Raw genomic sequence first — 13,035 nt, 5'->3', positions numbered from 1 at the left:
CGCGTCAGCGAGGGTGGGTGTGTGGTGGGCCGAGACCTGCACAACCTCAGGCTGTTTCTCTCTAGAGAACAGGCTTTCTTCCCACGGTGGAGAGGCTTTGCAGGGTGAGGCAGAGGAGGCTGCTGACCTTCTAGAAAAAGCAGTGGAACAGTTCCATCACAGAGATCTGGGATCATCATGCATAGCACTAGGGGTAGCTGCTGTATCCTTGCTCTTCACGGTGGGTCAGGCACCAGCAGCAGCAGCATCATCTGGGACCTTGTGAGAGATACCGAATCCCAGGCCGCACCCAGCCCTTCTGAATTAGAACCTGCTTGGAGATTCGTGTGCATGTGAAAGCGTGAGAATCACTGCGCTAACAATTATCAGTAGTGAGATGATGGAGATTTTTATTTTCTTTGTTTATTTCCCCCTGACTTGTTATTATTGTATTTTTTCACATGAATTACTCTTTTTTTTAAAATTGTGGTAAAATACACATAACAAAGTTTGCCATCTTAACCATTTTTAAGTGTACAGTTTGGTGGTATTAGATACCTTCACATTGCTGTGCAGCATCCCCACCATCCATCCCCATGACTCTTTTCATCTTGTTAAACTGCAGATGTGTAGCTATTAAACCCTAACCCCCATTCTCTCCCCTCCCCTCCCCCTGACAGCCACCATTCTACTTTCTTTCTCTATGATTTTGATTGCTCTTAGTACCTCATATAAGTGGAATCATGTGGTATTTATCTCTTTGTGTCTGGTGTGTTTCACTTAGCGTAAGGTCCTTAAGGCTCATCTGTGTTGTAGCATATTGCAGAGTTTCCTTCCTTTTTAAGGCTGAATCATATCTATTGTATGTATATGCATACATATTTTGCTTATCCATTCATCTGTCGGTGTACACTTGGGTTGCTTCCACATTTTAGCTACTGAGAATAATGCTGCTGTGAACATAAGCATACACATATCTCTTCAAGACCCTGTTTTCAATTCTTTTGTGTATATACCCAGACTGCTGGATTATATGATAGTTCTATCACACGAATTACTTTTATGATCAGAAAGAATAGCAAAAGCACTTCGGGGGGAAAACCTTGTCGAGTTTCCAGTTGGCGTTGCCCAAGGGCAAGTAGAGTTGTTGGGTGCAGTACTTGGAAAAAGGAGGAAAGCAAGCCTGACTTCCCAATTCTGGTGTTGGAGAAGAGCTGAAACTAGACCTTCTGCTAAACGAAGAGCAGGGTGTTTTGATAGACACAGGTGTCAAGAGCAGTGTTTGAGGGCCTAGGGTCGGTGGGGTCTCTAGCCATCCTGAATGACGCTTCAAGATGGCCTCTGGTCTGGTGGGAAGGATGCGTGAGCTATCCTTTCTCAAGACCTCTTCCAGAAAAAATAGCAGTGGCAGAGTTTGGGAAGTCAGCTGTATTACTGTGTGTCCATGGAGAGTCGACTGACTGGTTTGATCTCCGGGCCTGGGGTGAGGCAGGAGCCCGTGTGGTAGTCCTAACAACCCTTGAGGGGCACGATCTCCAGTCGGGGTCACCATTCCACCTATTTTTTTTATGTGTTTTTTTAAAAAAATAATTAATTAACTAATTAATTTTTGGCTGCATTGGGTCTTCATTCCTGTGCGCAGGCTTTCTCTAGTTGCGGTGAGTGGGGGCTACTCTTCATTGCAGTGCGTTGGCTTCTCATTGCAGTGGCTTCTCTTGTTGCAGAGCATGGGCTCTAGGCTCGCAGGCTTCAGTAGTTGCAGCACGCGGGCTCAGTAATTGTGGCTTGCAGATCTAGAGCGCAGGCTCAGTAGTTGTGGCACACGGGCTTAGTTGCTCTGCAGTGTGGGATCTTCCTGGACCAGGGCTTGAACCCGTGTCCCCTGCATGGGCAGGTGGATTCTTAACCACTGTACCACCAGGGATGTCCAACGGTTCCAACTATTCGTATTCAAATACAGAACAAAACCTAAACCCATTATCATGGTCCACAAGACCTTTGTTACTGGCCCCTGCCTGTCTGTCTTTGCTTCCCCTTTTCTTTTCTTTTTCCCCTTTTCTGCTTTTTGCTCAAGTCATAAGAGGCTTCCTTTGGGTCCTGGAAGACCAGAAGCCAAGCTGTTCTTTCCTCTCTTCCCTGGCCGTTTGCTCTGCCTGGAATGCTGGTCTTCCATATCTTTCCATGGCTGCTCCTTCTTGCTATAAAGGGCTCAGCTCAGATACTACGTGTGCAGAGAGGCCTTCCCTGACTGCCCGGGCTGACGTGGCCCTCTTGCTTCCTCCCTGTCCCATCACCCCATTTTGTTTTTCTTTCTAGTATGACTCTCTAACATCATCTTTATTAGTTTACTTAGGAGCTATTTGTTTCTTCCTAAGAGAATTTTCGCTCCATGAGAAGATGGTTCTTTTATACCATTTAACTCCTGTGTCCCCACCACGTAGAACATTGCCTGGCACACAGTAGAAGTTAAATAATTACCGAGTGGGTCAATGCATGTAATTGCTTGTCTTCTCTGAGCTTCAGTTTCCCCATCTGCGACTCAGGGATCCTACTACCTGGCTGGTAGGGTGGTCGTGAAAATTACAGGGCACAATGCATTCAGAGGACTCAGTTTTGTGCCTGGCATGCAGGAAGTGCTCACCACATGGTTACAGTTGTTAGCAACCGGGTGGCCCTGGCATGACTTCCATGAATCACTGACCATCTCAAAGGTGATGCCGTGCTGGTGCTCCCTGGTGAAGCCCAGGCTGAGTTGCCCAAGAGAGAAGCAGCTCAGTGGCAATTCAAGGCCTGCAGTGTGGAGCATCTGCCCTTGTACAAACTCTAAATTTGGGTCTCCTTTGAAACAGCTGTGTTCTGTGTCTGGTGCATCACAATATGTAGCTGTGTCTCTGTTGATTGGAGTCACTGGGTCTCTTGTGGAGCATCATATGTGGTTCTGACAGTGGTCTGCCTGGGGCTTTGAAGTGTCCTTGCCCCACACCCTCTTAAATGGGAGTTTGGTGTATGCCATGTGTATCAGTTGAGAATGCTTTTGGCTGTAAGTAACAGCCCAATCAATGTACAATGCTTGAACAAACGGAACTGTTTGTTGTGTGAGAAGTATGAGATTTCTAGTATTGGTTCAGCAGCAAAATGACATCGGGGCTGGTGTCTCTGTGATTCTCTTGGCCTTCGCTGCAGGCTTGTTGCCTCAAGGTAGCAAGATGCTGCTCTGGCTCCACCCGATGTGTTTATGATTAAGGCATGAAAGATGGAAGAAGGAACGAAGCCCTTAACATCTGTTCTTTATAAGGATGGCATAATTTCCCCAGATCCCTCCCAGTGCTCTCTGCTTACGTGTCATTAGCTAGAACTTCTTACGGGCAGCCTTACAAGAGAGGCTGAGAACAGGAGTAATTAGGTTTTTCATGGAAAAATAATGTTGGAGATGATGCTGAGGTCAGCCAACAAGCAGTGCCTGCAGTACTAGGAAACTTACATTTTCAGTTAGACTATTGGTTCTCAACTAGGGGCAATTGTGTTCCCCAGAGGACATTTGGCAGTATCTGGAGACATTTTTGTTGCCACAGCTAGGGTGTGTGTGTGTGTCTGTGTCTGTGTGTGCACACGCTAATGGTGTCTAGTGGGTAGAGGCCAGAGATGCTGACAGACATCTTAACAATTCACAGGGCAGCCACAGAGAGTTATCTGGTCCAAATGTCAGTGACACCAAGGTCGAGAAACCCTGAGTTAGACAATTCCAGTAACATCATCCAAATTTGGGGAACACAGTTTAGCTGCTTTCCTGGGTTGCAGTAACAGGAAAGTGGTCCAACTTCATCGTAATGATGTAGATTATTGATACCTGGTCTTGTTATTGATTTTACTAAAGAGAAGGCTGATGCTACTTGGGCACAGCCGTACACTACATGTCAGAGAGTCTTAACAGAAAGCGAATGTCAAACAAAACTAATTAAGCCTCATTGCATTTTAGGATCACAGAACAATGACATGAAAAGACAATTTCTGCTGGAGCGACTGCTGGATGCAGTGAAACAGGTAAGAAGAAAGCTCACGTTTGACTTTGTGGTCAGGTCATAGTGTCAGATGATCAATGAAGAAGTCATTTCTGCCCTTCTATCTACACAGACTTCCTCCGGCTTTGTATCTGGGAACGGTGAGGCTAATCATTTTCCCCAGCAAATGATAGTGATCAGTGGTAGGGACAAAGGAGCCCCTGCGTCCTGACTTCCTGGAGACCCCTGGAGGACCCGCCCCATCCTTCACAGATGTCCCCTTGAGAAGGGCATTGAGTGGGTTTCAAGCCTCATTTCCAAGCAGTTGTGTTTTAGGGCAACTCCTAAGGGTGCTGCAGTCGTGGTTGGAGTTAGGACCCCGTGAGCACAAGAACAGAAGTGAGGCTGTGCTCAGGACTGTGTGGATCCCGCGGGTGGGCTCTGCTTGCTTCGGCTGATGCTATTTTCGATGCCTGGCTCTTGGCTGGGCGTGGAAGCGAGCTTTGACATGAGGCTGGCATCACTTCGCTTGCTTGCAGCTACCAGACAGGCATCATTTCTTGAACATTCATCGCGTGCCCGATTCTCTGCTAAGTGCTTTACATCTAATCCTTCCAACCACCCCGTGAGATAGTTCTTGCAAATATTGCCATTTTACAGATGAAGAAACTGAAGAACTGAAGCTCAGGTCTGATAACTTGCTGCCGACGTCATAGTTAATAAGCAGCAGAGCTAGGATCCAGCCCTAGGAATTCACATTTTGGAAGGGGCGACTGGCGATTATCTGCGTGTAATCACGATATAGGGAGATAAATATGTACTTGAATGGAAGTGTCTGTTAAGTGTCGATGTGAGTCCAGAGAATTTAGCATCTGCCCAAGCCTCGAGGCGTCCAGGTATGGTGGGAAGGACACAGATTCAGGTGTAGCTGAGGTTGAAGGCCAGCTTCATCTCTTCACAGCTGTGTGTGCTGGGGCAACTCACAGCCTCTCTGAGCATCCTTCTCTTTAATTGGGTTACCGAACTCTATAGGGCTGTTGATGGAATTGCATTTGTTAAAGTGGGTAAAGGGCCATGGCCAGCGCCTGTTCCACAATAAATGCACAACCCACATTATTAGTTTCTTCTTTCTTTGCTCCAGAAATGGAAAGTAAAATAAGAAGATGAAGAGTTAAGTCAAGCCACGTCAAATGTAGCAGTTAAACAGAAATAACTTGTATCTTCTGCCTAGAGCTGCTATTATTATTTTGGGGGTGAAAGTGTTGTATATATGCCTTTTAAAAATCAACTTTATTGTGGTGTAATTTGCATACAATAAAATATACCAAATTTAAGTGTGCAGTTCCATGAGTTTTGACAAAAGTATCATTTAAATGTCTACACACACACACACACACACACACACACACACACACACACACACACGATAATAAGGAATCTTGCGAACGTGCTACCCACAGTGGCGATTCTACACTTTTGAAGGAGTAGTGGAGAGGGGTGATGGTTGCACAGTATTGTGAAGTGAATTGAATTGCACAACTAAAAATGGTTAAAATGGTACATTTTATGTTGTCTATATTTCAGCACAGTGAAAAAAAAAAAGAACAGTTTGCTTTTGTTTCCCCCCTCCCTGGGTGAATTGTGGTTCAGCACAACAGATGACTTGTTTGAAGCTTGATTTGTGCTGTCATAACTTTATAGCCAGCCATAACAACTTTGGGCCCTGTCAGAAGGTACCCATCTTCACAGATTGGTGGAATTTCTTATTACTGCCTGTGAAGAGCTCTGTGTTATTGACAGTCAGCTGCTGACAGATAGAAGAAGCTTCCTAGATAATCTGCAGGAAGCCGTGTGCTTCTGTTTTCCTCTCAGCGTTGTCTTTGCACAAGGCTCACTCCTCTGCAAGCTGGAGATAAGGGCTTCCTTCAAGTGGTGGCTGGAAGGCTGGGGTGCCCGCCGTCTTAGGTCTTGGGCTGACACCCAGGGCGTGGGGACACCCTGACTTGGCACCCAGAGTTCCTGGCCTTGTGTCCCCCTTGACCCTGAAGGCCTGTGGGGGAGGTTTTGTATGTCCCATCCCAACAGCTGATCTCAGCAGCTTCTTTTTCCGTGCAGTGCCAGATCCGCTTTGGAGGGAGAAAGGAGATCGCCTCAGATTCCGACAGCAGGTAAATATGTAGCTTCTGAAACCCTTTACCATCAAAGACCACAAAGGTGGCCAGAGATTGACCAGCTTCTATAGTCTGCCGCTGCAGCCAGGTGGGGCAGTGATTGCATTTGGGGGATCTGTAGATCATCTCTGCAGTGACTGCTTGTCTAAAGTATTTCCAGCTTCCTGTCATCCTCCTTCTAGGAACCTACTCTGAGTGAATTCCTTGAAATGACTTTCCGCATGAAGTTATTTTCACGGTAATTTAATAATGATGAAAACTCAGAAATCTGAATGCTCAACAATTGGGAAATGGTGAATAAACTACAGTGCGTCGGTAGAATGGAGTGTTATATAGCCATTACGTTGATGTCCATACAGAATTTGTTTTAAGCAGAAAAATGCAAATGTAGTGTTTTAAAAATAATGTATTTAGTAAAAATAAAAAGAGCAGGATACAGAGTTAATATGGATTCAGAGTGATGCTTGCTATGTTAAACAACAACTCTGGCAAAAAACATACCAAAATGTGAATAGAGGTCATGTTGAGGTTAAGATTTGGGAATCTTTATACTTTCTGATATTTTTTTCATATTTTGTACTGTGATCGTGTGTCCCTTCTATAATTTAAAAAAAAAAGTCCTAAAAATGGCCATTGACCTTCATGACCCTTCATGACCTGACATGACTGCATAAGCTTATAACACCACCTAGGAGGAGAAGCAAATGTTTTGGCAAAGGTAAGAGAGGCATTTGCTGGAAATGCCCAGTGAAGTCGTTCAGGGGTAATTCATGCTCTGCAGCCTTGGAGGGGCAGGAGGAACATTCCCGCAAAGGAAGGGGAGGGAAGGGAACTCACTTGCTCAGCATTCACCTCATCCTGGAGACTGCAGGTGTTCCCCACCCTCTGACCCTGACCCACCCAGCCCAGCCAGTTCCCTTCTCTGTCCTTCCAGAACCTTTCTCTTTGTGACACTTTACCAGCCATGAGCAGCGTGTGTAGTGCTACATTTTAATCGAGCTATGGGGACTATTTGAAACTGGTGCAGATTTACAGTTCTACTCCCCACCCTTACACTCTCTGCTTCTTCTTTCTCAGTTTTTCTCCGTAACACCAACTAACAACTGTCCACTATGCTTTTTAATTTTGTTTCTTTCTGTCGCCCATACCATAACAGCAGGCAGGGATGTTTGGCTGTATTGTTCGCGGGTGTATCCCCAGTGCCTAGAAGCATCTAGAAGGTGCTCAGGGAGATTCGTTGTCTGGTTGAGTGTGTGCGTGACTTTGTACCGCACATGGTCAAGTGTTTTTAAATATTTGTTTATTTGGCTGCCTCGGGTCTTAGTTGCAGCATGTGGGATCTTCGTTGCGGCACGTGGGATCTTCGTTGCAGCATGTGGGAGCTTTCATTGTGGCGCGTGAGCTCTTCGTTGTGGTGTGTGGGCTCCAGGGTGCATGGGTTCAGTAGTTGTGGCACACAGGCTACCTAGTTGTGGCGCACGGGCTCTAGGGTGCGCGGGCTCAGTAATTGCAGCACGTGGGCTTAGTTGCCCCATGGCATGTGGGATCTTATTTACCTGACCAGGGATCGAACCCGAGTCCCCTGCATTGGAAGGCAGATTCTTAACTACTGCACCACCGGGGAAGTCCCTGGTCAAGTGTTTAAAGAGGTTGTGAGCTTGGAGGGCAGAGGGGCAGCTTCTCTATTTTTTTCTTTCTCAGTGTTTTGCACAGACATTCTGTGCCCATCACACCTTAGGTTCTCTGTATGTTTGTGGCATTAGATCATTAAACTGAATTTTTGCTTCAGTTCTTGCTGAGAGCCTACCATGGGGCCTGGCCTCCGTCAGCACAGGGGTTCTCATTTTGGAACCCAAGGTCCACCTGCGTGAGAATGAGAGGCTTATTAATTAATCATGCAATTCTGTAGCCCATCCTAGATCTCCTGAACCAGGAGGTGTGTATGTGCGAGTGTGTGCGTGCATGTGTGTGTGTATGGGTGTGTGCGTGTGTGGGTGTATGTAGTCAGGAGTTCTTTATCACTTTTCTTCATAATTATTCTTTTCATTTCCTGAGAGAGAGAACCCATTTCTGAATGTTAGGTTAACATGTTGTTATATAATAGAGCTTACTATTACAACTTTTATTATGTAAACTGTTGTGTTTTATAGTAGAATTAACAAAGTTAATTCCTTCCATGGTAACTGGTTTCCGGCTAAAAGGAATATCCTGCTTAATAATGATAATGATAGTTACTGTCTCTTACTGTTCCAGCTGCCCTTTGTTTGTGTCGACTCTCAGTCTCAGTGCAGCCTCAGGAGAAGCGGCGGTGTAATTCTTTACAGATAAGAAAACAGAGGCTCAGAGAGGGCAAGTCAGACAGCCTAGGTGAGTCATCTTGGGAATGTTAGAGTTGGAGGTTGGACCCTAGTTTCTTGGGCTCCAAAGTCTATTCTTCCAATGTTATATCACCGTTAGCGATTATATCGGTTTTGAAGCTGGGTTTAAAATTTTTTTTTGTTTTCTCCCCCCTAGAGGGTTCCTTCTCAATATCAGAGTCTTGGTCTCATCTTGCAATGTGTTTGGCTAAAGGCGGCATCACCTTCACATAGGAAAGGTCACATCATCCTTATTCTGTGAGAAAGTTTAACCTCAAGAGGGAAAGTCAGTGAATATTTTAAAACAACTGTCGTGAAGTCTGAAAAGAAAGATAAGTCACCTCTCTCCTCACCCCTGACAAACGGCCTGGCACCAGAATGGATCTCAAATCCATTCGCTTCTCTCCAGCTCTCCAGCCATTGCCCTGTCCCAGTCACCACATGGCTCACAGGACAGTTGCTGTAGACCCACCACCGTCTTCCTTCTTGTCCTGCCTCCTGTGCATTGAGAGGGTTCTGCAGAACGCAGATTCCCACCTGTCACTCCCCCATGGAAAACCTTCCACTGGCTTCTCTTTGCTTTGGGAAAAAGACCCGCATCCTTAGCAGCCTGGAGGGCCCCATACCTCTCCCCTGGCTCTTTGCTCCTGCCACCCTGCCCTGGCCTTTCTGTTTTTTTTTTTTTGTTTTTTGTTCTTAAAGCCTTTCAGTAATTTTTCAGGGAAACCTTCCAGACCCCTGATATGAATCCTCCACACTCCTCTGCAGCCCTGGCCATCTGGACCTGTTTTCCTTGCTCTGTACCATGGACTGGCAAACTCTTTCTGTTAAGGCCTGGATTTGGCCTCAGGCTGTATTTTGCTGACCCCTGCTCTGTACTGTTAGATTCTATAAACCTCTGTTTCTCATTACTACACGTCTGTGTGATGAATCGATTACATCTGTCTGCTCAACTGGATGACCAGCTGGAGAGAAGCCTGTTTTGCTCACACTACGTCCACAGCGCCTGACACATAGTAAGTGCTTAGTAAGTACTTACTGGATTACTCATTTGTTTAACAGTTAGTCACTGAACGCCTACTTGGTGTCACAGACACTGGGGCTTTCCAAATATTTCAGACAGATTTCTACCCCTCAGGTGGCTTCGTGTCCACCTGGGAAGATAGTCCAGTGAGGCAGTGATCACAACATGCGATGCCGAGGGCCATATCCAGGGGGCTGTCAGATGCCCTGGGCAGGCTGGTGTGAAGGTTCATGGGCTCTCAAGGCCTGAATCTGGCACTTCCCCTTTCCAGCTGCATCACTAACTTTTCTAAGCCCAAGAATTAGGTCTACTGTGATACTGTGACTTATAATAAGAAATACACATGATTGTTCTTTGCCCCATTCCTGGTACTGACCTCCTAAAACCCCTGGAATTTCCGAAGTGGTGATAGCCAGAAAGGTGTCTTTTGTTATGTTAATGTAGTGATTTCTGGAAAGCACCAGAAGTTGGAGGCTGGTTGCCAGGAGAACCAACCACGTGATTAGAGGGTTGGAACTTTCAGTACCATCTCACCACCACTAGGGAGGGGAGAGGCGCTGGAGATGGAGTTCAGATGCTGATGGTGAATGATTTAATCAAGCCTATATAATGAAGCTTCCATAAAAACCCAGGAGGATGGGGTTCAGAGAGCATCTGGGTCGGTGAATACTTGGAAGTGCTAGGAGAGTGGTGTGCCTGGAGAGGGCCTGGAAGCTCTGTGCTCTTTTCCCATACCTTTCTTCCATCTGGCTGTTCCTGAGTTATATCCTTTTTCTTTCTTTTTTTTTTTTAACATCTTTATTGCAGTATAATTCCTTTACAATGGCGTGTTAGTTTCTGCTTTATAACAAAGTGAATCAGCTATACATATACATATGTTCCCATATCTCCTTCCTCTTGCGTCTCTCTCCCACCCTCCCTATCCCACAACTCTAGGTGATCACAGAGAACCGAGCTGATCTCCCTGTGCTATGCAGCTGCTTCCCACTAGGTATTTGTTTTACATTTGGTAGTGTATATAAGTCCATGCCACTCTCTCACTTCATCCCCCCTTAACCTTCCTCCTCCCCGTGTCCTCAAGTCCATTCTCTACGTCTGCGTCTTTATTCCTGTCCGGCCCCTACGTTCTTCAGAACCTTTTTTTTTTTAGATTCCATATATATGTGTTAGCATACGGTATTTGTTTTTCTCTTTCTGACTTACTTCATGCTGTGTGACAGCCTCTAGGTCCATCCGCCTCACTACAAATAACTCAATTTCATTTCTTTTTGTGGCTGAGTAATAGTCCATTGCATATATGTGCCACATCTGCTTTATCCATTCATCTGTCAATGGACACTTAGGTTGCTTCCATGTCCTGGCTATTGTCAATAGAGCTGCAATGAACATGGTGGTACATGACTCTTTTTGAATTACGGTTTTCTCAGGGTATATGCCCAGGAGGGATTGCTGGATCATATGGTAATTCTATGTTTAGTTTTTTAAGGAACCTCCATACTGTTCTCCATAGTGGCTGTATCAGTTTACATTCCCACCAACAGTGCAAGAGGGTTCCCTTTTCTCCACACCCTCTCCAGCATTTATTGTTTCTAGATTTTTTGATGATGGCCATTCTAACTGGTGTGAGGTGATACCTCATTGTAGTTTTGATTTGCATTTCTCTAATGATTAGTGATGTTGAGCATCCTTTCATGTGTTTGTTGGCAATCTGTATATCTTCTTTGGAGAAATGTCTATTTAGGTCTTCCACCCATTTTTGGATTGGGTTGTTTGTTTTTTTGTTATTGAGCTGCATGAGCTGCTTGTATATTTTGGAGATTAATCCTTTGGCAGTTGCTTCATTTGCAAATATTTTCTCCCATTCTGAGGGTTGTCTTTTGGTCTTGTTTATGGTTTCCTTTGCTGTGCAAAAGTTTTTAAGTTTCATTAGGTATCATTTGTTTATTTTTATTTCCATTTCTGTAGGAGTTGGGTCAAAAAGGATCTTGCTGTGATTTATGTCATAGAGTGTTCTGCCTATGTTTTCCTCTAAGAGTTTTATAGTGTCTGGCTCAGCGGCCATGGCTCACGGGCCCAGCCGCTCCACGGCATGTGGGATCTTCCCGGACTGGGGCACGAACCCGTGTCTCCTGCATTGGCAGGCGGACTCTCAACCACTGCGCCACCAGGGAAGCCCATTTTGAGTTTATTTTTGTGTATGGTGTTAGGGAATTTTCTAATTTCATTCTTTTACATGTAGCTGTCCAGTTTTCCAAGCACCACTTATTGAAGAAGCTGTCTTTTCTCCATTGTATATTCTTGCCTCCTTTATCAAAAATAAGGTGACCGTATGTGCGTGGGTTTATCCCTGGGTTTTCTATCCTGTTCCATTGATCTATATTTCTGTTTTTGTGCCAGTACCATACTGTCTTGATTACTGTAGCTTTGTAGTATAGTTTGAAGTCAGGGAGCCTGATTCCTCTAGTTCCATTTTTGTTTCTCAAGATTGCTTTGGCTATTCGGGGTCTTTTGTGTTTCCATACAAATTGTGAAATTTTTTGTTCTAGTTCTGTGAAAAATGCCATTGGTAGTTTGATAGGGATTGCATTGAATCTGTAGATTGCTTTGGCTAGTATAGTCATTTTCACAATGTTGATTCTTCCAATCCAAGAACATGGTATATCTCTCCATCTGTTTGTATCATCTTTAATTTCTTTCATCAGTGTCTTATAGTTTTCTGCATACAGGTCTTTTGTCTCCTTAGGTAGGTTTATTTCTAGGTATTTTATTCTTTTTGTTGCAGTGGTAAATGTTTCCTTAATTTCTCTTTCAGAATTTCTCTTTCAGATTTTGTTGCAGTGGTAAATGTTTCCTTAATTTCTCTTTCAGATTTTTCATCATTAGTGTATAGGAATGTAAGAGATTTGTGTGCATTAATTTTGTATCCTGCTACTTTACCAAATTCATTGATTAGCTCTAGTAGTTTTCTGGTAGCATCTTTAGGATTCTCTATGTATAGTATCATGTCATCTGCAAACAATGACAGCTTTACTTCTTTTCTGATTTGGATTCCTTTTATTTCTTTTTCTTCTCTGATTGCTGTGGCTAAAACTTCCAAAACTATGTTGAATAATAGTGGTGAGAATGGACAACCTTGTCTTGTTCCTGATCTTAGAGGAAATGGTTTCAGTTTTTCACCATTGAGAACAATGTTGGCTGTGGGTTTGTCATATATGGTCTTTATTATGTTGAGGTAAGTTCCCTCTCTGCTTACTTTCTATGCCTACCCATCATAAATGGGTGTTGAATTTTGTCGAAAGCTTTTTCTCCATCTACTGAGATGATCATATGGTTTTTCTCATTCAATTTGTTAACATGGTATATCACATTGGTTGATTTGCATATGTTGAAGAATCCTTGCATTCCTGGGATAAAACCCACTTGATCATGGTGTATGATCCTTTTAATGTGCTGTTGGATTCTGTTTGCTAGTATTTTGTTGAAGATTTTTTTTTTTTTTGCGGTAC

The 13,035-nt window shown here is 44.4% G+C and overlaps 1 protein-coding gene across 2 annotated transcripts in view; it reads left to right on the top strand.

Annotated features, from left to right (window-relative positions):
- Positions 1–13,035, top strand: part of SNX29 (sorting nexin 29) — a 543,934-nt gene that overhangs the window by 13,673 nt on the left and 517,226 nt on the right. Inside the window, exons 2-3 of one of the 2 annotated variants that reach the window (XM_082858190.1) lie at positions 3,956–4,020; positions 6,093–6,145. In XM_082858190.1, the coding sequence (XP_082714316.1) occupies positions 3,956–4,020; positions 6,093–6,145 (118 nt within the window). Of the gene's footprint in view, positions 1–3,955; positions 4,021–6,092; positions 6,146–6,359; positions 6,387–13,035 lie in introns of those variants that run through there. The other variant, XM_082858191.1, reaches the window with a different exon arrangement.

The sequence above is a fragment of the Leucopleurus acutus genome, assembly GCF_964270905.1.
Source record: "Leucopleurus acutus genome assembly, chromosome: 16".
In the NCBI taxonomy this organism is placed as follows: domain Eukaryota; kingdom Metazoa; phylum Chordata; class Mammalia; order Artiodactyla; family Delphinidae; genus Leucopleurus; species Leucopleurus acutus.
This window is presented reverse-complemented; position numbering and strand designations above follow the sequence as displayed.